General features: G+C 40.8%; 1 protein-coding gene across 1 annotated transcript in view; it reads right to left on the reverse strand.

The window, feature by feature from the left end:
• Nucleotides 1-12,250: 12,250 nt before the first annotated feature.
• LOC127442020 (parapinopsin-like) overlaps nucleotides 12,251-27,036 on the reverse strand; it is a 151,224-nt gene continuing 136,438 nt past the window's right edge. Inside the window, exon 4 of the mRNA XM_051699688.1 lies at nucleotides 12,251-12,611. Coding sequence (XP_051555648.1) covers nucleotides 12,363-12,611 — 249 coding nt within the window. The 3' untranslated portion in view covers nucleotides 12,251-12,362. The remainder of the gene's footprint in view (nucleotides 12,612-27,036) is intronic.

Consider the following 27,036-nt stretch of genomic DNA (forward strand, 5'->3'; position numbering starts at 1 on the left):
AAAGTGAAAGCTGCATTAGTCATTAACACCAGAGTTATTATTGTTTCAAATTTTTATTTTATTCTACTTCATTTTCAGTTTGTCCTTTCAATTTAGTTTACTTTTATCTAAAAGTTTTATCCTATCTTTTTTTATTTTTTTTTTTATTTTTTTTATCCCCTTTCTCCCCAATTTGGCATGCCCAATTCCCACTACTTACTAGGTCCTCGTGGTGGTGCGGTTACTCACCTCAATCCGGGTGGTGGATGACAAGTTTCAGTTGCCTCTGCTTCTGAGACAGTCAGTCTGCGCATCTTATCACGTGGTTCGCTATGCATGACACCGCGGAGACTCACAGCATGTGGAGGTTCATGCTATTCTCCGCGATCCACGCACAACTTACCATGCGCCCCATTGAGAGCGAGAACCACTTAATCACGACCACGAGGAGGTTACCCCATGTGACTCTACCCTTCCTAGCAACCGGGCCAATTTGGTTGCTTAGGAGACCTGGCTGGAGCCACTCAGTACACCCTGGATTCGAACTCACGACTCCAGGGTTGGTAGTCATCATCAATACTCGCTGAGATACCCAGGCGCCCTAAAATGATCCCTATCTAAAGAAATAATATATACTGAGATTTCTTTTTTGTCTCTATCTGCCGACTGGTTTGGGAAAATAATGAGTCAACACTATTAATTAGCACTCGCTGAGAAGTAACCTCTCACGGCTTGACTATAAATGTTACATCCGAAAACACTGGTAAAGCCCACTGCTAATATTAGGGCAATTTAACACGGACATGATTGTAAATATGCAGAAAACATGGGGCAGTTCTACGCACTGCTTGTGCACCTAAAACCCTGATGCATCCGTGTATCATAAAAATGTATTTAGTACTACCTTGAAGAAGCTGTTTGACAACAGATACTCTCATATATTCCACAAGACAAAAATAGTAATTGAATTTAAACAAATGACCTGGTTCAAAAGTTTACATTGAAAGGATTAATTCACCCAAAATGAAAATTCAGTCATTGTTTACTCACCCTTGTGTTGTTATAACTCCATATGATTTTCTTTCTTTTTCTTAACACAAAGGGAGAAATTTTGGGGAAAAAAATAGTACTCAGTGATGTCACACAATTGCAGTTTATGGTGACCTCTTCTTCAAGCTTTGAAGAATGCAAAAGTATAGTTCAGAAGTCTAACAAATTATTGTATGCGACTCATGTATTGTTCTGAAGGAATACGATAAGGTTTGGTGAGAAACAAACTGAAATCTGATGTATTATTAAGTGAAATTCTTCACTGAAACTCTTCTGCTATTTTTGTTCTTCCCAACAGCTTTTGACACTTAGGACAACTGATGGACACATACACAACTATTACAAAAGGTGCAAACATTCATTGATGCTCAAGAATGATTTGTGTAAATTACTGTACATTTTGTGTAATGTAGCGTTTGAAGGGCAGTGCAACATGAAATATATAATCTTTTATCTCTTATACACATTCTGAAAGGGGTGTGAAAATGTATAGGCCTAAAACAAAAGGGGTATGCAAACTTTTGCAATATATAGTTTGTGAAAATGTATATTTTATTTTATATTTTGTTTTTCACTATTTAACCACATTTTAGCATTTTTTAATTTACAAATTCCTCGTAGCCTATTCTATCCATATAATTTCATATTGTATGTGTAATTATGAGTAGACTTGTCATGTCAGGTACACATTTTAACACAAAATTCACAACATTAGAACCTAAAATTCAACATACAATCCCAAAAAAAAACGTTTAAAGGAATGTTCCGGGTTCAATACAAGTTAAGCTTTTGTGGCATAATATTGATTATCAAAAAAAAAACAAAAAAAAAACAAAAAAAAAACATTTCGACTCATCTCTCCTTTTCTTTAAAAAAAGCAAAAATCTGTGTTACAGTGAGGCACTTACAATGGAAGTGAATGGGGAAAATGAAAGTGAATGTGGCCCAATTTTTGGAGGGTTTAAACAAAGAAATGTGACACTTATAATTTTATAAAAGCACATACACTCATTTTTCTTTTAAAACTCATGTATTTTTTTTTAGCTGTATAGTTGTTTAAATTGTCATTTTTACAGTGGTTATAGGGTTTTAGGGTTTGTTGACATTACATTGTCATGGCAAAGAAGTTGTAAAATTGTCTATAACTTTACACAGATGCGGTTAGTAAGTGATTTTATCACTAAAATCATGTTAACACACATATCCTTTATGTCTTGTGGCTATACTTTTGAAAAAGTGAGTATTTTAATGTTCACAAATTGTCCCCATTCACTTCCATTTTAAGTGCCTCACTGTAACCCAGATTTTTGCTCTTTTTAAAGGAGAGATGAGTCAAAATGTATTTTTATGGTAACCAATATTATGCCACAAATGTTGTTGATTTATCTTAACTTGTACTGAATATTCCTTTAAGTGCTTGTACTTTGTAAAAAGTGCAGTTTAGCTGTCTGAATGTGACACTTGTCTGATTTATCTCTGTGCTTGTGGGGAAAATGAACATTCAGAAAACACCTCTCTTACATTTTCACGTGTTGAGACATGGATCGGCTTCTTTCAGCTCGTTGAAAACGCATTTTTGCATTATTTGGGGCATTTGCGCTGACTGACAGGAGGACATAGAGCACATGACGTCATTGCCATGGTAACCAGACACATTTCAGCGGATTTGCTGAAGACTAAAAAAAATCAGTGACCCTACCATAAACAGGGACTGTCCTGTGTAATAAACCAGGGCGTCTGGTCACCCAATCTATAATTAAATTATAAACAAAACATTTTGCTGCCCAAAATAACTTCATATTTCATTATGCATTTTATTGTGAAAAAAAAAAACAAAAAAAACAAAAAAAGAACTGTGAAAGAACATATGTTAAGCAGCTTGTCAATGCTTTTAAAATAGAAAAACAACAATAAATAGGTGCTGTTTGTCTGTTTAGAGTTGCTGTCTGCATTAGCAATAAAAATAAAAAAATTAATTCCCGACTATTTAAAAAGTTACAGTTAATTCATCAAGGACCGGTTTAATTTGACAACACTGAGTGGACCACAAGAGACTACAGATGCCTACATGTGTGGATACATTACGCCTAATAAGACTTAATAGCCCAATATTAATAATTGTTTTCTGGATTTTTATTTTGATATGTAGTTTTTAGTAAACTGTGAGAGACATGATGTGGGTGACTTGACTCAATGAAGTTTTTAACCATGTTGAAACCGCGATGCGAGCACTGTCTTGGCTGCACAAACGCAGCATGCAATTATACCAGTTGTCAGGTCCCGTGCCATGCAAAACTGCCTTGTAGTTTCTAGTACATTGGCTACATACCTGTCTTTATGTGTTCGTTGTGCCAGCCACCTCGGTAATCGATGTTATACAGCAGTCTCTGTAGTAACATTCAAGCATATTGGTTGACTGAGTGCCGCACTGCAGGTGTGTTTGCTCAACATGGTGAAACAAACTCTGGCTACGTCTGCAACAGCAGGGGGTGTTACAACTGCTTGCAGACAGTGTCCATTAATTTCTGTTTAGTTATTTTTATTTATTTATTTTGTTTATTGCATCACAAATCAAATGCCATGGACTCGGCTAGACTGGAAAAAAATCCAGAGTCTCAAAGTCTCGAGTCCGAGTCAAGTCAGAGTAAAATGCATCAGAGTCCGTGATAAGTTCAAGTCCATTAAAATTGGACTTGTGACTCGTCCAAACTCGACTACCCCAGCTCTATATGTTAATATGCAACAATTCCATCTCCATACACTAGCATCACCAAACAAAATAGTAAAGGTAATGTTCTACTGTCTCCAGAAACAGATAGCCCTGCCTCAAACTCATATCATTGGTTGAGCCAGTGTTGCAGTGTTTGGCTGGTTGGGATGCTCAAACAAAAAGAACAATGTTTTGATGCACAACAGAGCCAGAGTGTTTACACTTTCTGGGGAAATCAACCTAAGAATTATTTACATATTAAGGTGAGAAAGTGTTTTAACATTTAAAAATTACACATTTCAACTTTTTAAAAAGCTTGAGAATTTTGAATAAATTAGAGGGTTTACTGAAAGTATGAGTTCATTTCTAAGGGCCATAGAAACCTAATAAGCAAAGTTTGCCAAAACTCTTTCTTGACTTACGGTTTAACTCCTTTACACAATGCCATTGTGTCAGATTCTCACAAAATCATCTACCTCAGAAATAAATACATGGACTTGCAACTCAACTCTTGACAGAAACCAAAGGTTAAGATGTGGAAGCACTTTTACATAAGGCTAACAAAGGAAAATGTCCATCCCGGCCTCATGGCAAGTCATAATAACAGAGATGGCAAAATCATTAGAAATCATCTAACGAAGCTGTCTTGTACAAAAACTTATGACTAACGCTAGCTCTAACCCTAACTAACCCTAACCCTAAATCAATAAACGAACGAACAATGTTATTACGATTTTTCCTAAGTTTAACCCTTAACCAAACATAAACCTAACCATAAAGTCTAACTCCTTACCCAAAGCCTAAACCCATAATTTAAAAGGAAAATAACTTTTGTGTGCCACAAAAGAAAGAAAACATCAAATAAATATGGGATGAGTAACCAAATTTGTTCAATTGTTGAATTGGAGACTGTCTAAAATTTTACGCCCATATTGAATCGATTTGAAGTGCTGTTTGTTGACTAGTTGGTCTCTATGGGAATAAAAGTCGTACATTTTTGTACGAGCCAAGTCATAACATCTCTTACGATTTCATCATTTCATAGTCATGTGTTACCATGAGACTGTTGCAAATGTCTCTAATATATGCCACTCTGCTTCAAAAAACCTTTATAGAAATCCTAAACATAAAACAGCTTTGGTTTGAGTTTTCACAAACTTTACAAGTACATATTAAAAAATAATACATTTTGTATTGTATAAAATAACAAACTAAACTACAAACTTCAAACACAAATGGTCGTAGCAGTCAGTTTTCCACCACTATGTATGCAGACAAAAGATGTTTGTAAATGTATAAATGGATGTTGTGAAAATGTTTTCACTTATTTATTTTACTTCACATTATTTTTAATTGAAATGTTAGGTAACATTTTAAATGTTATCTTCAGCAGCATCTGAAGCTAGATGATTGGCAAAAGGCACATGATATTTGCACTTGTTTATACAGGCTCTAACAGCCTCATTAGCAAGTCCTCTTCATATTTGGTAGCCTAGTTTCGGGCTTTAATATGTTCATTGATATACTGTTGTCAGCAAGGCCAAATATTTCTAAACACACAGAGGTGTAACTGTGGAGTTCTGTTTTTGCATTATTCTGATATTTATTACTGCATTATTGTTTCACATGACATCGCTTTGGATAAAAGCGTCTGCCAAATGCCTAAATGTAAAAATGTAAATGTAAATATTTCAAACATAAAGCAAACAAGACATAAGAATCACTGGGTGAACGTCCTGGTTACTTTCGTAACCTCCATTCCCTGATGGAGGGAACGAGACGTTGTGTCGATGTAGTGACACTTGGGTATACAAAACGCCACGACTGCTGAACTGTGTTACGTGGACTAGCGGTGCGAGACGGGCAGACCTCTGTGTGCTTCATAGCCATCGCACCAGGCCGTCGAACGGTCCTTCAGGAACAAGTCGACTGCCCAAAAAATAGGGACAGGCTAGCCCAGCCGTGGCCTCTTTTCCTCTTCTTTCTCCCCAAAAAGAGTGGAATTTGTTAACCGACTGCGGCCATAAATGTCTACATCGGGGGGGTGTCACTCCCAAGGGGAAGACACCGCGGAGACCAGACCCCACCCAGAGAAGGGGGGGTATTTCGAGTGGAAAAACGTCACATGGTCTTACGAGTCTTGTCGGAAGTATGTCATGTGGAGAAGTTGCCAGGTAGGTCCTACCCGAGGGGAGGAGGAGTTTCTACAAGCATGGTGACTGGGTGCAGAGGGGCCTCTGCCCAAGGAAGACGCAGTTTTCTGACAGTTAAATGATTTAGAGGAAGATATATCACATGGGGTCACCTATGGGGAACCAGCGCATGTAGAGCACCTACCCCAGTACAGGGCTTAGTTAGCACATGTACTGGGCCGGCAGCAAGTTTCTCCGTAAACTCGTCTGCCACAGGGCTAAGGAGGAAAATCATCCAGGGATCACAACTTGTAAACACGACTGGGAGTCAAAGGCGCACGTCTTCACCTCAAGGGAGGGGAAAGGCGCTATGTGCAAGCGGTACACCCGGCCAGCTGTCCCGGAACTTACCTGTCAGTCCTGACAACACACGGGACGAAACCGGCTCAACCCGGAGATTATAGAACCTCGCAAAGGTGTTGTGTGTTGCCCAGCCCACTGCTCTGCAGATGTCTGCCAAAGAGGTGCCACTGGTCAGGGCCCAGGAGGCCGCTACACTCCTCGTAGAGTGGGCTCATAGCGCCACGGGGGGCGGCATGTCCTGAGCGTGATATGCCATCATGATGGCGTCAATGACCCAGTGGGCGATCCTCTGTTTGGAGACAGGACTTCCTTTCCGCTGTCCACCAAAGCAGACAAAGAGCTGCTCAGAGCTTTTAAAGCTCTGCGTTAGATTCAAATAGATGCGTAAAGCACGCACTGGACACAGCAATGCCAAAGCTGGGTCTGCCTCCTCCTGGGGCACCCCTTGCAGGTTCACCACCTGATCCCTAAACGGGGTCGTGGGAACCTTGGGCACATACCCCGGTCGAGGTCTCAGGATCACGTGAGAGTAGCCCGGACCAAAATCCAGGCACGTTTCGCTGAAAGAGAACGCCTGCAGGTCCCCTACCCTCTTGATGAAAGTGAGTGCAGTCAGGAGGGCAGTCTTCAAAGAGAGTGCCTTAAGCTCAGCTGACTCCAGGGGCTCGAAGGGGGCTCCCCGTAGACCCCGAAGGACTACAGAGAGGTCCCATGAGGGGATGAGATGCGGTCTGGAGGGATTCAACCTCCTAGCACCTCTCAGGAACCTGATGATCAGGTTGTGCTTCCCTAAGGACTTACCATCCACTGTGTCGTGATGTGCCGCTGTAGCGGCTACATACACCTTCAAGGTGGAGGGGTACAGCCGCCCCTCCAGCCTCTCCTGCAGGAAGGAAAGCACCGATCCAACTGCACATCTCTGGGGGTCTTCGCATCGGGAAGAACACCACTTAGCGAACAGACGCCACTTCAAACATACAGGTGCCAAGGGACTACCGTCCGCGGGTTTTTTCTTGCAGGATTGGCGCTCCAGCAGTGGCCTTTCTGTCCCTGAGCGCCCAGCTGTGGCACACAGCCGCCCCAATGTGGAAGTCTCCACGGATTACGAGGACAGGCCTCTTCCTCCCCCGTCCCAGGCTGTTCCGGGGGTGGTCACCAGGAGCCAGGTAAGTGCTTCGATGTCCCTAGACTCAGCACAGCCACAATGTGGTGTGGCACCTCGAGCTCCACCCCGCCGTGAAGCCCCACCTGCCTTGGTCCCCCTTGCGCGGAACTTGGACACGTGGCTTGCGCTTTCCAATCTGTCGCGATGGCTGATCCGGACCGTCTGACTCGGCTATGCAATTCAGTTCACCAGGCGCCCGCCCAGGTTCAGCGGTATTGACTTCACCTTGGTCAAGAGTGAAAACGCTGCTACCTTGCACGCAGAGATCGCTACCCTCCTACGGAAGGGCGCGATAGAACCTGTCCCTCCAGCCGAGATGAAGAAGGGGTTTTACAGCCCCTACTTCATCATACCGAAAAAAGGCGGTGGGTTGCGGCCAATCTTGGACCTGCGAGTACTGAACCGGGCCTTACACAGACTCCCGTTCAAGATGCTGACGAAAAAACACATTCTGGCAAGGGTCCGGCATCAAGATTGGTTCCCGGTGGTAGACCTGAAGGATGCGTACTTCCACGTCTTGATCCTTCCTCGACACAGACACTTCCTGCGGTTTGCATTCAAGGGTCAGGCGTATCAGTTCAAAGTCCTCCCTTTCGGCCTGTCCCTGTCTCCTCGCATCTTCACAAAGGTCGCAGAGGCTACCCTTGCCCGTTAAGGGAGGTGGGCATTCACATTCTCAACTATCTCGACGACTGGCTAATCCTAGCTCACTCTCGAGACATGTTGTGCGCACACAGGGACCTGGTGCTCTCACACCTCAGCCGACTAGGGCTTCGGGTCAACTCGGAAAAGAGCAAGCTCCTCCCGGTTCAGAGCATCTCTTTTTTTGGTTTGGAGTTGGACTCAGTCTCCTTGACAGCACGCCTTACGAACGAGCGCGCCCAGTCAGTGCTGGCCTGTTTGAAGGTATTCAAACAGAAAACAGCAGTTCCACTGAAACTTTTTCAGAGGCTCCTGGGGCATATGGCATCCTCGGCAGTTGCCACCCCGCTTGGGTTGATGCATATGAGGCCGCTTCAGCAATGGCTCCAGACTCGAGTCCCGAGATAGGCATGGCGCCACGGGACAAATCGCGTTGTCATCACGTCGGTCTGTCACTGTCTTTTCAGCCCTTGGATCGACCTCTCATTTCTACGGGCAGGTGTTCCTCTAGAACTTGTCTCCAGGTGAGACACCTCCAAAACGGACTGGGGCGCTGTTTGCAACGGGCACGCAGTCGCCGGCCTCTGGATGGGTCCGCAACTGCATTGGCACATCAACTGCCTCGAGTTGTTGGCAATTCTGCTTGCCCTGCGGAGGTTCCAGCCATTGATCCAGGGCAAGCACGTGTTAGTTTGGACAGACAACACGGCAACGGTAGCATATGTCAACCGCCAAGGTGGTCTGCGCTCTCATTGTATGTCACAACTCGCCCGCCGTCTCCTCCTCTGGAGTCAGCAGCATTTCAAATCACTGCGAGCCACTCTCATCCCAGGCAACCTCAACACTACAGCGGATCCACTGTCATGGCAGGTTACCCTCAGGGGAGAGTGGAAACTCCACCTTCAGGTGGTCCAGCTGATTTGGAGTCGATTCGGACAGGCACAGGTGGACCTGTTCGCCTCCCAAGAATCCTCCCACTGCCCGCTCTGGTACGCCCTCACCAAGGCTCCCCTCAGAATAGACGAGCTGGCACACAGCTGGCCCCCTGGCCTACGCAAATATGCGTTTCCCCCAGTGAGCCTACTTGCACAGACCCTGTGCAAGGTCAGGGAGGACGAGGAGCAGGTTGTCCTGGTAGCACCCTACTGGCCCACCCAGACGTGATTCTCGGACCTCACGCTCCTCGCGACAGCTCCCCCCTGCCAAATTCCTCTGAGGAAGGGCCTTCTTTCTCAGGGACGGGGCACCCTCTGGCACCTGCGACCAGACCTCTGGAATTTCCATGTCTGTCCCCTGGACGGGACGTGGAAGACCTGCAGTGGTAGATATGATCACTCAGGCTAGGGCCCCCTCTACGAGGCGCCTGTATGCCTTTAAGTGCCATCTGTTCGCTAAGTGGTGTTCTTCCCGACGCGAAGACCCCCAGAGATGCGCAGTCAGATCAGTGCTTTCCTTCCTGCAGGAGAGGTTGGAAGGGAGGCTGTCCCCTCCCACCTTCAAGGTGTACGTTGCCGCCATAGCAGCACACCACGATGCAGTCGACGGTAAGTCCTTAGGGAAGCATGACCTGATCATCAGGTTCCTAAGAGGTGTCAGGAGGCTGAATCTCTCCAGACCGTGCCTCATTCCATCATGGGACCTCTCTGTAGTTCTTCAGGGTCTACAAAGAGCTCCCTTTGAGCCTTTGCAGTCAGCCGAGCTTAAGGCACTCTCCTTGAAGACTGCCCTCCTGACTGCGCTCACTTCCATCAAGAGGGTAGGAGAACTGCAAGTGTTCTCTGTCAGCGAAACGTGCCTGGAGTTCGGTCCGGGTTGCTCTCACGTGATCCTGAGACCCCGACCGGGCTATGTGCCCAAGGTTCCCACCACCCCTTTTAGGGACCAGGTGGTGAACCTGCAAGCGCTACCCCAGGAGGAGGCAGACCAAGCCCTGTCATTGCTGTGTCCGGTGCGCACTTTACACATCTATTTGGATCGTACGCAGAGCTTTAGAATCTCTGAGCAGCTCTTTGTCTGCTTTGGTGCACAGCGGAAAGGAAGCACTATCTCCAAGCAGAGGATCGCCCACTGGCTCATTGACACCATAACTATGGCATATCTCACCCAGGACATGCCGCCCCCGGTAGGGCTACAAGCCCATTCTACCAGGGGTGTAGCGGCTTCTTGGGCCCTGGCCAGGGGTGCCTTTCTAAAAGACATTTGCAGAGCAGCGGGCTGGGCAACACCCAACACCTTTGCAAGGTTCAACAACCTCCGGGTGGAACTGGTTTCATCCCAGGTAGTGGCACGCAACACAAGCGGATAAGCCCGGGATAGCTGGCCGGGTGTATCACTTGTACATAGCGCCTTCCACCTCCTTTTGAGCTGAAGATGTGCGCCATTAATTCCCAGTAGTGTTCACAAGTTTGTTCCCTGGTTGACTTCCTCTGAGCCCTGTGGCAGTCGAGTTTTTGGAGAGATTCGCTGCTGGCCCAGTACACGTGCTAACTAAGAGTCCTGTTCTGGGGTAGGTGCTCCGCATGTGGCGGTTCCCTGTAAGGCTAACTCCATGCGATATATATCTTCCGCTAATTCGTTTCCCTGTTGGCAAACTGCGCCTTCCTAGGGCAGAGCCCCTCTGCCCCAGTCTCCATGTTTGTAGTAACTCCTCCCCCGTTGGGCAGGATCTACCTTGAAGACTCTCCACATGGTTGGAAAGACCATGTGATGTATTCTTCCACTTAAATATCCCCCTCTCTTTGGGCGAGGTGTGGTCTCCGCTGTGTCTTCCCCTTGGGAGGGATACCCCCTGACTAGACCTGGCGGCCCAGTCAGATAATCCCCCTTCTTTTTTAGGGAGTGGAAAAAAGAGAAGGGGAAAAGAGGCCACGACTGGGTTAACCCTGTCTCTATCTCTTGGGTAGTCGACTTGTCCCCAAAAAGGACCGTTTGACACTCATAACTATGTTGGGGGCGGTTACGTGTCAACCTGGTGTGCTGGCTATGAGGCACACAGTAGTCTGCCCACCACACACCACCAGTTCACGTAACACAGTTCAGCCAATTGTGGCGTTTCGTATAGGGACCCCTAGTGTCACTACATCGACACAACATCGAGTGAGTGACAGATATGGAAAGTCATGGTTACTTGTGTAACCTCCATTCCCTGATGGAGGGAACGAGACGTTGTGTCCATCCTGCCACAACGCTGAACTACCTGGTGAAATGGCCGGACCTTATATCGGCTCCTCAGCATAAAACCTGAATGAGTGGCTGCATACCAGCTCCTTTTATACCTGTATGTCCGGGGGAGTGGCATGCAAATACCACTCACCAATTTTCATTGGCCTTTTATCAAAGACCAGGGATGTCTCGGGCTCCCAAGAGTGACCCCTAGTGTCACTACATCGACACAACGTCTCGTTCCCTCCATCAGGGAACGGAAGTTACACAAGTAACCATGACGGATTACTTCTTCAGCACTGGTAAATTTTTTCACTTGTTTTGACTGTAAAGACTCTGCCAGTACAGTAAGACAAAATACACATGTCAAAAATACATTCTCTGAGAAACCTAAATATCTTATGCGGTGTTATTTCTAAAACAAGATAAATCAAATTGATCTTGTTTTAAGGATTTTGAGATATTTTTACAGGTAAACAATACAAAAATTATTATCAAGTATAAGATTTTTGCCCTAATATCAAAGGTCTTACTAGAAAAAAAAGAAATTATGATCCAACGTGAATTTTCTTGATACAAAAATATGATCGTGTCTGTTAACATGCATGTAAAATGGCTAGAAATAGCATTTTAGCTTAGCATAAAGCTGACAATTTACACAAGGTTTATTTCTATTTCTTCTGCTCCTAATTTACTTAAAACTTACTCATCATAAGAAAGTGTTTCACCGCTGTTCAAATGCACTTTGGATCACATCATTTATATGTATAAATGTTTTCCATCTGAAAGGACTAAATATTAAATGGAACAAATGACAATAAAATGCAAAGTAATCTCTTCAGTAATCAAAAAAGTTTTTGAATGTAATTGTATTCTAATTACCAATTATTTAAATTGTAACTGTAGTGGAATACAGTTACTAATATTTTGTATTTTAAATATGTAATCCCATTACATGTATTCCATTGCTCCCCAACCCTGCATACAGAACACAATAAAGCTCCACAAAATGATCCATTCCCTGGGATTTTGACAGTTTCTGTTTATTTCTAGTATTTTATCATTCCTTTGTAAAATTCTTTTAATTTCATACTGCATTTCCTGTATTACGTGTGAAAGGTTTCTTCAATTGTTGCCATTGTTTGACAAAGAATAGCTCTCAACAGTTGTAATGGGCCACAAGGTATACCACTGCTGGTTTGGAATTATCTGTAGACACAGGGCCCTCATCCACTGGGTTAGCCTGGTTGAGTGTCGCCGAGTGCCCCACTGAGGCAACAACAAAAGTAAAGTTGTTGTCTGTGCGCCGTCCAGGCCGAAACGGTTTAATTGCCTTTGAAGAACTCTTAAGACTGGAAACTCGCTGAGGTGTGTCACACTGGAGAAGAGCTCTGAAACACCTGTAGAACTAACACAGATACACCCAGACAATTAAGTACAAGATGGCAGTAGATATTAACAATTCTGAAATATACTCAACAAATGCACTCACTGACTACTGACACCAATTTGTAGGAATAATGTGTGGTTCGCCATGGTTCTTTACGTTTTCATTTGCATTCTGGTTTTCATGATGATTGATATTGCATGTCAAATATACTGTACTGTATGTACAGTATGAACTGTATAGCTAGAATTCTCTTCAAAAGCTTTTTTCACTTTAACTTTTATTAAAGCTTAAATAGTATTTGTTTTTATGTTACTAGTAAGTTTTCCAATAATGGTATCTTTCTTGTATCTTTTTCAATTTTACAAGTACTTATGCATTAGATACTAGTTGTGAAATAATTGTTACTGGTAACAAATTGCACATTTTTGCCATTGACTTCAATAGGGATTTGTGGTTCAGTATGTATTTCAATTGTGACTAGTATCTTTTTTAGATTTACTAATCACTCTTCATTAGATACTAGTACTTATTCCAATGGTGACTAGTATCTATTCCAGTGTTACTAGTACTTATTGATAAGATACTAGTACTGATTTATTAGACACTAGTGTCTATTCCAGTTGTTACTATTAACATCTTTCATTTTACTTATAAGATTCTTATTGAACTATTGAACTATTCAATAAAACTGACTGGTCATTACATTTGACAAGTAAAACAGTAGTTAGTAACTAGTAAGATGAGAAATGTTAGAAATAAATAAGTACTGGTATCTAATAAATAAATAAACTGGAAAAAGACACTAGTCACTACTGTAATACGTACTACTCGGAAGTGAATTAGCTGATATATCTGAACCACAGATCCCAATATAATTTAATGGCAAAATGTAACAAATTGTTACCATTATCAATGGAACAGTTACTTGTCATTACTCGAATAGTGACTAGTAACTATACTAGTATCTAATGAATAAGTACTAGTGACTATTGAATAGGTACTAGTGTCTATTGGAATAAGTATATAATGAATAAGATACTAGTCACTATCGAAATACTAGGAACTAAAACATAAGTTCTCGATTAAAATACAGCTTTAAGCTTTAAGGAATATATGTCAAAAGCCCTGTGTAGCCTATGCATTTAACAGCTTTTAACAGCCCTAGCTCTCCTCGGGACCTCCGATCTGGAAACAAATCATTCAGACTGATTTTGTGAACCAGATCAACCGAATCATTTAAATAATTTACAATGGCTATAAAAAGTCTACACACCCCTGTTATAATTGCAGGTTTTTGAGATGTAAAAGACGAATCCAAGATAAATCATCTCAGATCTTTTTCAATTTTTAATGTGATATTAATAGACAAATAATAATAATAATAATAATTTAAAATTACCTGGCTGCATAAGTGTGCACACCCTTTTATAATGTGACTTTGTTTGGAATTAACCAATCACATTCAAACTCTTACTCAAAAGTAATTATAATCCTCCGGATAAATATTGAATCCTCAATTAAGTGATGCTGATTAACACAGAAAAAAAATCAGCTGTTTCTGTAGGATTTGTTTGGCATCATCTTGGTTGCATCTTACTGCTGAAGCCATGGTCTGCACAGAGTTTACAAAGGATGTGCAGGGTCTCATTGTGAACAGGTATCAATCAGAAGAGGGGTACAAAACATAAGATGTGCCATGGAACACCGTGAAGGCCATCATCAACAAGTGGAGAAAATTAGGCACCACAATGGCATTTCAAAGAGCAGGGTGCCCATCAAAAATTGATTAAAAAAAAAACAAAAAAAACAAGAAGAAAACTTAGCAGGGAGGCTGCCAAGAGGCTTACAGCAACATTAAAGGAGCTGCAAGAATATCTGACAAGTACTGGTCACTCACTGCATATGACAACAATATCCTGTATTGTTCATTTGTCTGGGCTATGGGGTAGGGTGGCAAGACGGAAGCCATTACTCACAAATTTAGCCAAAAAATATATCCAATCACCGCAAATCTAGTATAAAAATGTTTTATGGTCTGATAAAAACCAAGATAGAACTTTTTGGTCATAATTTTAAAAGGTATGCTTGGCACAAAAAAAAAAAAAAAAACTCATCACCCAAACAACACTATACCCACTAGTTAAGATGGAAGGAATCATGGATAGTGCCAAATACCAGTCCATTTAGGCACAAACCCACAGGCCTCCATTAGAAAGCTAAAGATAAGAAGGAATGTCATCTTTTAGCATGATAATGACCCCAAACACAATTTTAAGGAATGGTTTCAAAAGAAGAAGATCAAGGTTTTGGAATGGCCCATTGAGAGCCCAGACCTAAATCCAGTCGAAAACTTGTTGAATGATTGAAGAGGGCTGTGCACGGGAGATACCTTCACAATCTTTGCAAGGAAGAGTGGGAAAAAATTTACAAATCAAGATGTGCTAAGTTGATGGACTCCTATTAAAAAAAGCCTGACTGCTGTATCAAAAGCAAAATGTGCTTCAACCAAGTATTAGTTGAAGGGTGTGCACACTTATGCAACCAGTTTTTAAGCCTTTAATTAATTTATTTATTTTCCTAAAAGGTTTCCATTTGTTGTTCACTTCAATTTGGTTAAGTGCATTACATTGAAGGTGGAAAAAGATTTGACATGATTTATCTTTGATTCATCTTTTACATCTTAAAAACTTGCCATTTTAACAGGCGTGTGTAGACTTTTTATAGCCACTGTAATTAAAAGAAATGTTTCATTTACAAATCAGACATCACTACTTCTCTCATGAATGTGCCAATGAGATATACTATGGGGTAGATGTCAAGATTTTCAGTGAATAACAACTTATATAACCAATTTGTATGTATTTTGTTTCAGAAAACTTGGAATGCAGTGCTCAATTTTATAGTGCTTTTGCATCTTTTTATCCAGCTCCCATTCATTGTAATTGCATAGAAAAGAGTGACCATTAAAGAAAGAACATCGTACAGGTTCAAATCCATCTCAGACAGCTGTATTGCAAGCAGTAATAGCTGCATATGTCTCAGAAGTAAGAAAAACAAATAAACCATAGACTTTTTCGATTGTGTTTCGATATCATGTAACCTTGCAAATGAAAACACACACATTCATTCCAGTACCCGCATACTTCTAATGAATCATTTCCCCTTAGTGACTAAGAATAAGCCCATCAACCATGGTTGGTCATAGACAACAATTAAAGCTCATTTAGACATTTTGATTAGAAAAGGGCCCCTCTCTTATCCACACGTCTCCATTTTCAGAGTTGTAAAGTGACTGCAGTCCTTTCACATATATCATCACTACCATTTCTTAATGGTATCAAATTCTTACTAAATGATATTTTACTTCTAAACAGAACAATTATACAATTTGCATTAGAATAATTGCTTATACCAATGTGCACAGTCTCAATAATCTCCAAAGCTGTAATTAATGTCTGAAAGAGAAGTAATTTTATCCATTCCATTCAGCGAGGAGCAAAAAGATGAGGGAAAAAAGGTCATTGGTAAATGTAACCAAGGTAACTGAAGCTAATAAGTGGTGAAATGAGGTAGTAATAATCATAGTGAGGTCAGGCATAATAAAGCTGAGGGGAAAGCATACAACCAGCCTTGTATAACATTTAATGGTGCTATATAATTGATTGGATCTTTTTTATGTAACATAAATAATAGATAATATATACATGATTCTGTTTCAAGAAGACTAGAAAGATCAAAACACACAGATTAGTAATTAACACAGATAAAATATATAACAAAGATGTCAATATTTCACATGTCTATTTTGGACACTGAAGGCCAGTGGAAACAAAAAGAAGCAGCACATTATATAATCTCTTTAAATGAAACATCTCAGTCTGTTTTATGCTGGATATTCTTTTGACAATATTTAGGAATAAAAAGTGATTTGTTTTATATATATATATATTTTTTTTATAATAATACTTATTCTTAGGCACTTTTTCCAGAGAGCAAACCAATTTATTTCCCAGTAGAATAAACCCTCCTGTTATGTTCGGGTCAAAAATTAGTTAAAAAATTAGTTAAAATCTTAATCTTGTATTTGGTCAAAATGCCGTCGGATTCTACACATTTAATAAATGCAGTACATTTTTTATAATACTTTATATTTATGCAATGTCAGAATGTTTTGGGTGGTTGCTAAGGCATTACTAAATGGTTGCAAGATGGTTGCTTAGGAGCCCAAGCAGAAAAAGACCATCCTCAATACTCTATGACATTCTGGTTCCTAGATATGTGTGAGGGTCTTTTCAGTGGAAGTCTATGGGATTTTTATAATTTGTCATCTGCCAGGCAGACGGTTATATTCTGAAATTAAAATGCTTTTTTAAATAAAAAACGTGATTCTGTATTTGTTTCAAACAGATAAAATGTGCAAGTATTCTAATTATCATATTTTTTACTCAAAATGAAGGGTTCACTGTATATCTAATGTAAAAGAATAGTACCATTGATATAAAGGTGTCTCTCTCTTTCCAGATGAAATGCTATTTATTCTAAAAAAAACCTTGGGTTTAGTGTGAAAAATAAGCCTATGGCAAGATAAAAAGATATTCTTCAGTGCATACTGTAATCTAACGGATCTTCTATGACCCGAATCATGCGGCATTCAGGGCTTTATATACCAAGACCTCACAATTCCCACACCACAAAATGTTATTTATCAGTAGTCGACTTGACACATGGATGGGATGATACATACCACAGTGCTCCTTCAAGTGAAAGGAACAGCCAGGTTTATACTCTGAATCTGTGATGTCACTTCCCTTAAGAAAACGTAGTGTACTTAGTATACGCTGTCTGAATCATGTATACTTATAGTCAACTACATTTCCTCAAGAAATTGAAGGGTGTGATGTTTACATACAATCTTTGGAAGATTTCATCCAGCATATGCGATAAAGGAGAACCATTCTCTACCAGGCAGACTGAGGTATAAAAAAATATAAAGAAATATCTGGAATTACAATTTTTCAGCAGTCTTCATTTAATGTAGGTACAAGCAATTTAAAGTGTTGGAGAAAAGAAGAGTTGAAATAAAATCCCCAACACAAAGGAGCTTATCCCACCATTCTGGAGTTATTGTAGTTTTAGCAATCAAACTCTGTTGTTTTGTCTCTCTAAGGAATAGAATAACAGCAGGGCTGTTTGGCGAGTTAAGACCTAGCAAGGGTCTGATCCAATTCATTAATTTTTAAAGAGGAATGAAACAATGCTGAACATCATCGATTTATTAGACTTCTGATTGTGGCATGCACTCTCACATTTATCTTCTTCAATTCAGACAAGCCTGATATTTGATTGCTTTTACTTTCTTGTCTGTTACTATTGAGGCAAATCTCAAAAGAGCTTTTTTTCTAATTTGTTACATTTTATAATAACATATAGATAAAGAGTTAGCAGACCAAAAGGAGATGTTTGGAACTTTAATTGTAGAATAGTATAACATTTCATCTGCAGAACACAAAAAATCTGCAGATTTTTAGAAGAATATCTCAGCTCTGTTGTTCCTTACAATGCAAATGAATGGTGACAATAACTTTGAAGCTCCAAAAAGCATATAAAGGCCACATAAAATTAATCAGTAAGACTCCAGTGGTTAAATCCATAAATTTTTTTTAGCATAAATCTCAACCTCCACTTTCAAAGTGTGAACGAATGCTAAAGTGAAAGTGGAGATTTGTATTAAAAAAAAAAAGGACTTAAATGTTGATCTGTTTCTCACCCACACCTAATTTATTATATAGCTTCTGAAGATAGGGATTTAACCACTGGAGTCTTATGGATTACTTTTATGCTGCCTTTATGTGTTTTTTTGGAACTTTAAAGTTCTGGTTACTATTCACTTGCATTGTAAGGACCAACAGAGCTGAGATATTCTTCTAAAAATCTTCAGCATAAGAAAGAAAGTCATACACATCTGGGATGGCAAGAGGGTGTGTACATGATGATAATTTTCATTTTTGAGTGAACTATCCCTTTAATAAGACTGAATCAACTGACTACGTTAGGTTACACTCACTCAATAACATTTTTAAAGTCAGAACAGAGCTCCTTAAGGTAACAACTGCACGTATCCACTTTTTACAGTGCATGCTTTAGTAGTGCGAGTTTCTGAAAGAAAAAAATGAGAGAATTTATACATGCAATCACTCTTTTTCTAGGTGCTTCGCTGAGTTATGCAATTTAATATGAACTTAATGAAACTACTTAGGAGGAAATCATATAGCATTACTTTTCAGCAACAGCTGTCAACCACCACTTAATATGACAGGAAAGCTACTTAATTTGTTCTAAAAAAAAGAACCATTCCCCAACTGTGGAAAAGTGCTATTCAATATTAATGGCTTTAGGCACACATTTCCAAGATCATTTAGCTCTCAGAGAACTAAACAGAATGCAAATGTTCTGTTAGGGGCAGCTTCATAACACATTACAATTTGTAGTACATATACTGTATACAGTATCTCACTATTACATCAATTAAAAAAAATTCTGGTCTTAGTCAGTCTGAAAATGAAAATGATAATGACTCAATATTTAGTGAACACAATGTGAAAATCCATTGCTTAATTCATATACATGAAACTTCATCCACTGAATGTTCCTAAAGGTGTTTTGAAGCTTCCATCATCAAACAATATGGGAGAAGACAGAGGACCACACTCACCATAGATCTTCTGTTCCTGCATTCGCTGATGGTCGTTGTCGGCCAAGAAATGTCACTTGTATCTGTACAGCATTTTTAGTCTTCAACTCGCCTCAACTCACAGTTTCCATAGTTACGGGCTGGGAGGAATTGAAGACTGAAAATGACATACAGGAGAATTGTTCCTCATCGGCTGGAGTCTAATGCATACCATGAAACATAACTCATTTCTTGATACACTGATGGTTCACAAAAACCCACCCATCTGATTTTGCATGGCATAAAACACTGTGCATGGCTATCTTGGTAATATTTTACAATAAGGTTGTATACCCTAACATTAGTTAATGCAATAGTTCAGGGGTTCTCAGCTGATGGGTCGCAGGTCTATTCTAAAGGGGGCATGGACAGGAGTGAAAAAAAAAAAAAAAACTATGCTAAATTCAAATAATAATATGGAACTAACAACCATAACCATGCATATATGATAATAAAATACAAATGCTTATGAACTTTTAAAAGGAAGGAGAAAATATTTATTTTGACATCAAAGTTTGTGCATCAAACTCTACAGTATTTTGGCGTGAATCATGTGTCACTTTGCTGTAGAAGCTAGCAAAATTTAGCAACATGGACAGTTTGCACAACATGCCCTCATCCTTGAAAACCATGAAGAAAACTATCCAAGGTTCAACAAAATACCACCCAGTATACATAATATATTCCAGTTACAGGTATTGTATTTTATTGGGTCACCAATTGATGTTTAAAATTTGGGTCCAGAAGTGAAACCAGTTTAGAACCACTGCAATAGTTAACCTTAACCAACAATGAAGAATTATTTTACAGTATTTTTTAATCATGGCTAATTGGTTATTTCAACGTATACTAATAATTTTTTTGACATTTTTTTGACATTAAAAGTTGTGTACTTAACATTGGTTAATGTATTATGAACTAATAATATTAATAAATATTGTATTTTTTTTTTCTTTACTTAAATCTTGTGGTTTATATCTATCTCTGTGACTTATTTCTTAGTAAACATAGAGGTTATGTCAAAATGGATTCATCTCCAGTGACCATATGAAAAGCAGCTCATATAGTTTCTTCATTCTCTGAAGAAATAATTGCTGGAAAATTATTTGTCATTCACTGAATTTTGCACATCCTGGTCTTGACAGTTTTACATTTACTAACAGCATGATGCTCGAGGAGACCAGTCTATCAGAACTTTATGCGAATCTTCAGATACCAGATAAAAGCTGTTTAATTGAAAGCAGGGCATCAGTTCTGATATAACATCACATCTGCCAAGGTTGACTGTAAACCATCTTGAGAGGTCTGTTTCAATGACAGGCATGAATTTACATGCTTTTCTCCAGTTTCTTTGATGCCTCGGCTCTTGATCTATCTGTATGCAGTGGGCACGACATCTTTTCTGAACTCTTTTAAAGTTTACCCTCATGTTGTCTTCCGGTCATTTTAACCCGAAGGATTTTCTTTTGCCTGAAAATGCTAGTTAATGTTATCCTATTGGACTGAAACTTTCTGATATCTGGCAGGGTATCAAATTATACTGATCATAGGCCTCATTGACCTGTGGTTAAACCAGGAAGTTTATTTTGAAATGTTTTTATTAGTAAATAATTGCACACTTGTGATCATAAATGACCGGCCTATTAAAAACTGCTTATAAATCACTCATTATGCTATATTATCACCAAAAATTGGATTTGATCTTTTTGTCAACACGTTTTCATTCAATTAGAATAGGTTTTGTATTTCTGTTTGGAACTTACTGATCGTAGGCCTCATTGACCTGAGCTTATGCACCTAATTTGTGAGTGAAAAAAAGCATTATTTGTGGATCATTTTGGCAATATTAAATAAAATATGAAAACATTCTGTCCTATTTACCGCACTAGTGTGCTTTAATGTTTAACCTGAAATGCTTTTATTTTGTACAAAATGGCACAAAATCACACTTGTGGTGTTTCCGGTCAAAAATGACCAGCCATTGTAAATGAATGGGGGAGATCAAAACTAAGAGAAAAATGTAGTGTTCAGGAGCATGTTCATCCATTAGATGAGTATATATATGCATGTGTGCTTGCAAACATAAAGAACTCGGACCTGTGCACACACACACACATACACACACACACATGCACGCACACACACACACACACACACCTGATCCTTCTTTGCCCCACAGTGACCCCTCTCCAATTGAATCTTTCTTTCATGATCTTTCTTTCATCAAACATTTCAGACAAAATATTATGAAAATGTGTTTTGGAAATTTCATGCTCTTACAAAGAAGCAGATCAATAACCGCTTTTCCAGTATTGGGCCAGTGCAAGCCAGGGCTATCAACTGGCCAGCTGGAGCCAATAGCTGGTGCCAACGTCACACACCTCACCCATTTCACAAGCAAAAGGGGAGGTCAAGCTGAGGTATCATGTTATCTAGTTATCTAGAATATCGAGTTTATATCAAATGTAAACATTAGCTTGCTAGCAAGATAAATTAGTGATAACAACTCATCGACTGTAACTGCCATGATGTCTCAAGTGTCTCTCCAAAAACAGCGGAACGATGTCCCAGCACACCGTCTATGAAAGTTCACCGAACCATGGAAAGTAACTTTTTTTGGGCACCGCTTTATCCATTGTGCATTTTAATGGATTCGTACTGTGCCTGCATTTTGTTTATTTATTTATTTTCCCGAACCTCCGCCTTTGACATTGTACCTGCCTCAATCCCTTGTTTGGTCCAAGGGCCCCGAAAAAGCCCCCGAGGAAGCACGATGAAGCCCCGGAAGTGACAGTGGAAACACAACTGTCCCTGGTATGCACTAGCATGCCCTCATTTGGCTCGATAGTGGAAACGCAATAATGTTTACTAATATACAGAAGCTTTCCCACACCAAAGCTATATAAAGCCTCATAGGACCTTGCTCATCATTCACTTTGTGGCAGTACAATGGCCAAATGGTTCTCTGTGCATGAGGCTCTTGATCGCATCCTTGATAATATCACTAGACCACTTGCCCTGGTTCATCTTGCCCTGTTTTTTGTGATCTTCCCTATTCATTTTCAATGGCCAGTCATTTTTGACAGGGAACACCACAAGTGTGACTTTCTTTTCTTTTCTTTTTTTACAAAATAAAAGTGCTTCAAAACAAACTTCCTGGTTAAACATTAAAACAAACTAGTGTGTATTTTTTTTATTGCACAGATGTTTTCTTACGGTATTTAATTTAGTCAAAATAACCCATAAAGAATGATTTTTTTACTCAAAAACCAAGGTGCAAAAGCTCAGGTCAATGAGGCCTATGATCAATAAGAAATACAAAACCTGTCCTAATTGAAAGAAAACAAGTTGACAAAAAGATCTAGTACAATATTTGGTGATAATATAGCAAAATTAGAAATTTATAAGCAATTTTAATCGGCCGGTCATTTATGATTGGGAAGACCAAATTAGTGAAAAAAAAAAAATGTAAAGACAGCACAAGGTTTAGGTTGGTTTAAAGCAGCTTACTGTAGATCTGGTTCTCCTCCATCTATACACAGAGCCAAGACTTGAACGCTAAGCCCAAACTGGAGGAAACGTTTTGACAGCGTTGCATTATCATTTATTTAAATAATGTGAAAACAGCACAATCAGTTGTTGGACAAAGCATATGAAAACAAAGAGGTAATTAATCAACCTCAGAATGAATTATGTTTTCCTCTCTTCCTCACGATGCTTTGAGATAGACACGTAATTAATTAACATCAATAGAACAAATGTACTGAGATAAAAAGTCACCATATTTAAACATTTAAATTTAAAAACACAGTGATATTTTAACATGGGATCCTCCTTCATCATAAATCCATCGGATATGTTGTCCAGCAGGCGAAAAACTAAGTCTGATTGCTTTGAAAAATAGCATGATTGGAGGTATCATTCATTATAAAAGTCACACGCAATCACTACTAATAATAACAAAGTTAGATTTCTGGGTTAAACAAGAAACTGCCTTGAATGAATCTGTTAAAACAGGCTGGGGTTTATTTAAAATATGTAAAATGTGTGTGTTCATGTGAATTTCACCCTCCTAGATAAGATTATCATTAGTTAATGCCCAGTCTCTGCTATTTCTTTCTTATATATTCCATTCCATTGTGTAACTGCCCTCTACTACACCTAAACATGGAATGCATGTTAAACATTGAACTGAATGTGGTGCTCTTTGGGTTGAACACAACACTTGACAGGACACATGACAAGCTCAGGCTCTCCATCAATCAAACCAAAGCCTGTTGCCCAGAGAGAAACATATCTGGGAGGTAGAGTAAGTTAAGCATCTCATCGATGTGGTTTTCCAGGCTGCAGAGCTGACAGAAAGTTTATGACCATTGCACGGCTTGCTATCTTATTCCAGCTAGACCTACTTTCCAGTATTGAAAAAAACGAATGGTGCACCCACACTTGCCCTCACAAAAAGCATCTCTCAGAGCCAAATGTAGTCAAATTTATTAAGTTAGAGTAGAGTAGTAGTTAAAGTCTCTCTTTTCACCTGGCATAAATATTATATCCCCAACCACATTTCAGTCATAACAACTCTTGGAAAGATTTTGAATGTTAATGTCGGTATGACATATTGACAGAATTTGGGTCTTGGCAGACTAGATTTGCTACACTGCTGCTGCTACAGCAGAGCAAGTACAGAGACTTGCTACTGCTAGAACACACACAGACATACTGAATTAAGCATGTGGACATGCTGTTGCACAACTAGACATAAATACAATCCCCCAACAAAGCAGGGAACTGCACAAACGCATAACACATAAACACAAAACACAACCCCCAAACAAGCAGATCTATCACCAAGACTTGTGTACTGCTGCTGCTCTGGAGAGCCATGTGCACCGCGTGTATGCTAGCTAGGTGTGCCTTGGTCTGCTTGGCCGAATGGCATAACACTTATGAACTAAATCTCTATGTGTGCCTGGGCCTGCTTGGCTGAATGGCTTAAACGAGTAGTGACCTGACTCATAATGTGTATCTGAACTAGGTTACACATTATGTGTCATGGCCAAAAGCAGACCTTACAGTGCAAACTAATAGAAGAAAAAGCCCCAACAACCACCTGAGCAAAAAGCATTTTTGATAGAAAACTCAGCACAATGTAGTGAAATCAGCTTACTTGCTAACTGAGCAAATTCAAATGACCTATCAGCTTACACTTTATGCCCTTTCCCACTGCAGGAACTAATGCCTGTTTTAGGTACCTTTACTCAGAACTACTACTTTTTGTTGTTTGCGCACATGAGGAACTATAGTTCCTCTTAGCCATTTAGTGAGACTTTTTTAGCTACTACTGCTGGGTAGGTACTTTCTGGGAGAAGAGGGACTGTGGGAGTGCTGCAACCTGTGATTGGGCAAACCCGTATGATGCACAAAGCAATAAGATACTTAAGGAGTCAGCAGCCAAGAGTAAACAATCTTGTAGCTGCTAGCCTGCTACTCAGAGGTTTGTGCTAAATTTCCAATTCCCTTAACAGAAATAACATAAAACCAACATAGTATTCAAAGAGTATTGCCTGTTTCACATATTTTGTATGCGAGGTGTGAGCAGAGCTCCTGTGTGACGTGAATGGGTGACGTGTTCTGAGCGTTTTAATTGCACCTGTACTGTGTGACTATACAGAAAATAAGTGATTTCTTAATACTAGATTGAATTTTTCCTGGGATAACAGACATAAATAATAAGATGTTTATTGAGAGTGGGTAATTGAAATATATTATAAACATAAATAAACATGAAATCTAATTTTCATGAGGAAAGGGTTGCATGCCAGTTACTGCGTGGTTAACTTGCATCAAGATGTCTTTTTTCAGTCAATGTGTGAGTAGTTCAGAACAGTATTTTATGTTGAGTCATAAAATAGTTATTGTAAAAGATCAAACTTACTGCAAATTCACCACTGACAATTTTCACATGCAAATGAGCTTTGAGGCAAACTTGTGGCAAACTGTCCATTGTTGCCTACTGGCAAAGAGCTGCAATCTTCTAGCAAACATTTGTGGCAAATCACAAGCTCATTTGCATGTGAAAATAATGAGCATCTGTGCAAGTTTGCGGCTAGTTTAGATTTTTTGTAAGGGCAAGCAACTTCAGAAGAAAAACGGTTGACACTATATGACGTCAATACGAGGGTTCCTTTGTGTGTGCAAATTCAAGAGAAGGAAACGTCTCTGTGGCAGCGGGGGCGTGGTCGAGTGTCTGTCTGGAGAGAGAGAAAGTGGTAAGGGCGCTTGCACCTGAGCTAGATTATGTGTAACACCTGTCTATAATTCCAGTGAGCATGGGGAGAGCGGCATATAAGCAGCCACACCACCAGCAGAGAGAGAGAGAGCCTGGCACAAGGAAGGCCACAGTGCTCCTGAAGCTGTTCTGTTTAATCTGTTATGTTTGTGAAGCTGATGTGTTTAAGCCTACATGCCTGTGAAGCTGACGAGTTTGTGAAGTTGTAAAGCATTGAAGTGGCCAATTAAAATTCCTACCTGAGCCTGGAAAAACCTGCTTCCCTGTGTTCCTCTTCTCTTCTGTTTGTGAGCTGTTACACTGGTGCTGAAACCCGGGATCTTGAAGTATGCCCCATGGAGTCCTCACAGAGATCCTCAAATCCCTCACTGGCTTACACCAGTCGCACCAACAATCCCTGCTTGAGCTCCGGCAAGATCAAGATCGCCGGTTCTTCGAGATTCTTCGGGCTCAAGCAGAGGACCGGCATGCGATCCGGAGCCTTCTCAGCCAGGAGAGAGCCCCGGCCGCCTCCCTGGACAACCACGGCCCCATGCCCCCGCCCACGCTTCTGAAGATGGGGGCCGATGATGACCCGGAAGACTTCCTCGACTTATTCGAGCTGACTGCTGAGATATGGAGCTGGCCGCATGATCAGTGGGCAGCCAGGCTCCTTCCGTTGCTGTCTGGGGAAGCCCAGCTCACAGCACAACAACTGCCAGCGGCGAACCTCCTGGCTTATGAGGACCTGAAGAAGACCATCCTGCAGCGGGTTGGCCGCAGTCCGGAGTAGCATCGCCAGCTCTTCCGGTCGATGAAGTTGGAGACAACTGGCCGCCCATTTGCCTTCACCCAACAGCTCCAAGACACCTGCCGGAGATGGCTGCTAGTGGGGGATCGTGACACTGAGGGAATAATCGACCAGGTGGTATTGGAGCAGCTCGTCCATCGGCTACCATGAGGAATGGCGGAATGGGTCTAGTGCCACCGCCCGGCATCGCTGGAGGAGGCTGTTCAATTGGCGGAGGACCATATGGCGGCGTACCAGTGGGCGGAAGAGCCCTCCCACACTCTCTCCCCTCCCCCTGTGTTTTCCCCATTCTCTTCCCCCTCCCCTCTTCTCTCTCACTCTGCTCTCTCCCCAGAGCCCGTTCCTGCCCTGCGGAGGTGAGGAGTCCCACCACCGAAGCCAGTTCCCCGCACATGGGGTGTTGCATCGCTCACAGCAGCGACAGTGCCCCGCCGCTCTCCCCCTCAGGTGAAAGTGTCCACCGATGCAGGTTTGGGCATGGCGCCTGGGCCAGTCTGCTGGATTTGCAGGGATCCAGGACACTTCCGGGATCAATGCCCTGTGATGGAGCTGGGAACCGGTAAGTGTCAAGGGGGGCACTCACCAAGAATTGGTGGACACGGGTTGTAATCAAATCACTATCCACCAACGCTTG

This window comes from Myxocyprinus asiaticus, chromosome 6 (assembly GCF_019703515.2).
Source record: "Myxocyprinus asiaticus isolate MX2 ecotype Aquarium Trade chromosome 6, UBuf_Myxa_2, whole genome shotgun sequence".
In the NCBI taxonomy this organism is placed as follows: domain Eukaryota; kingdom Metazoa; phylum Chordata; class Actinopteri; order Cypriniformes; family Catostomidae; genus Myxocyprinus; species Myxocyprinus asiaticus.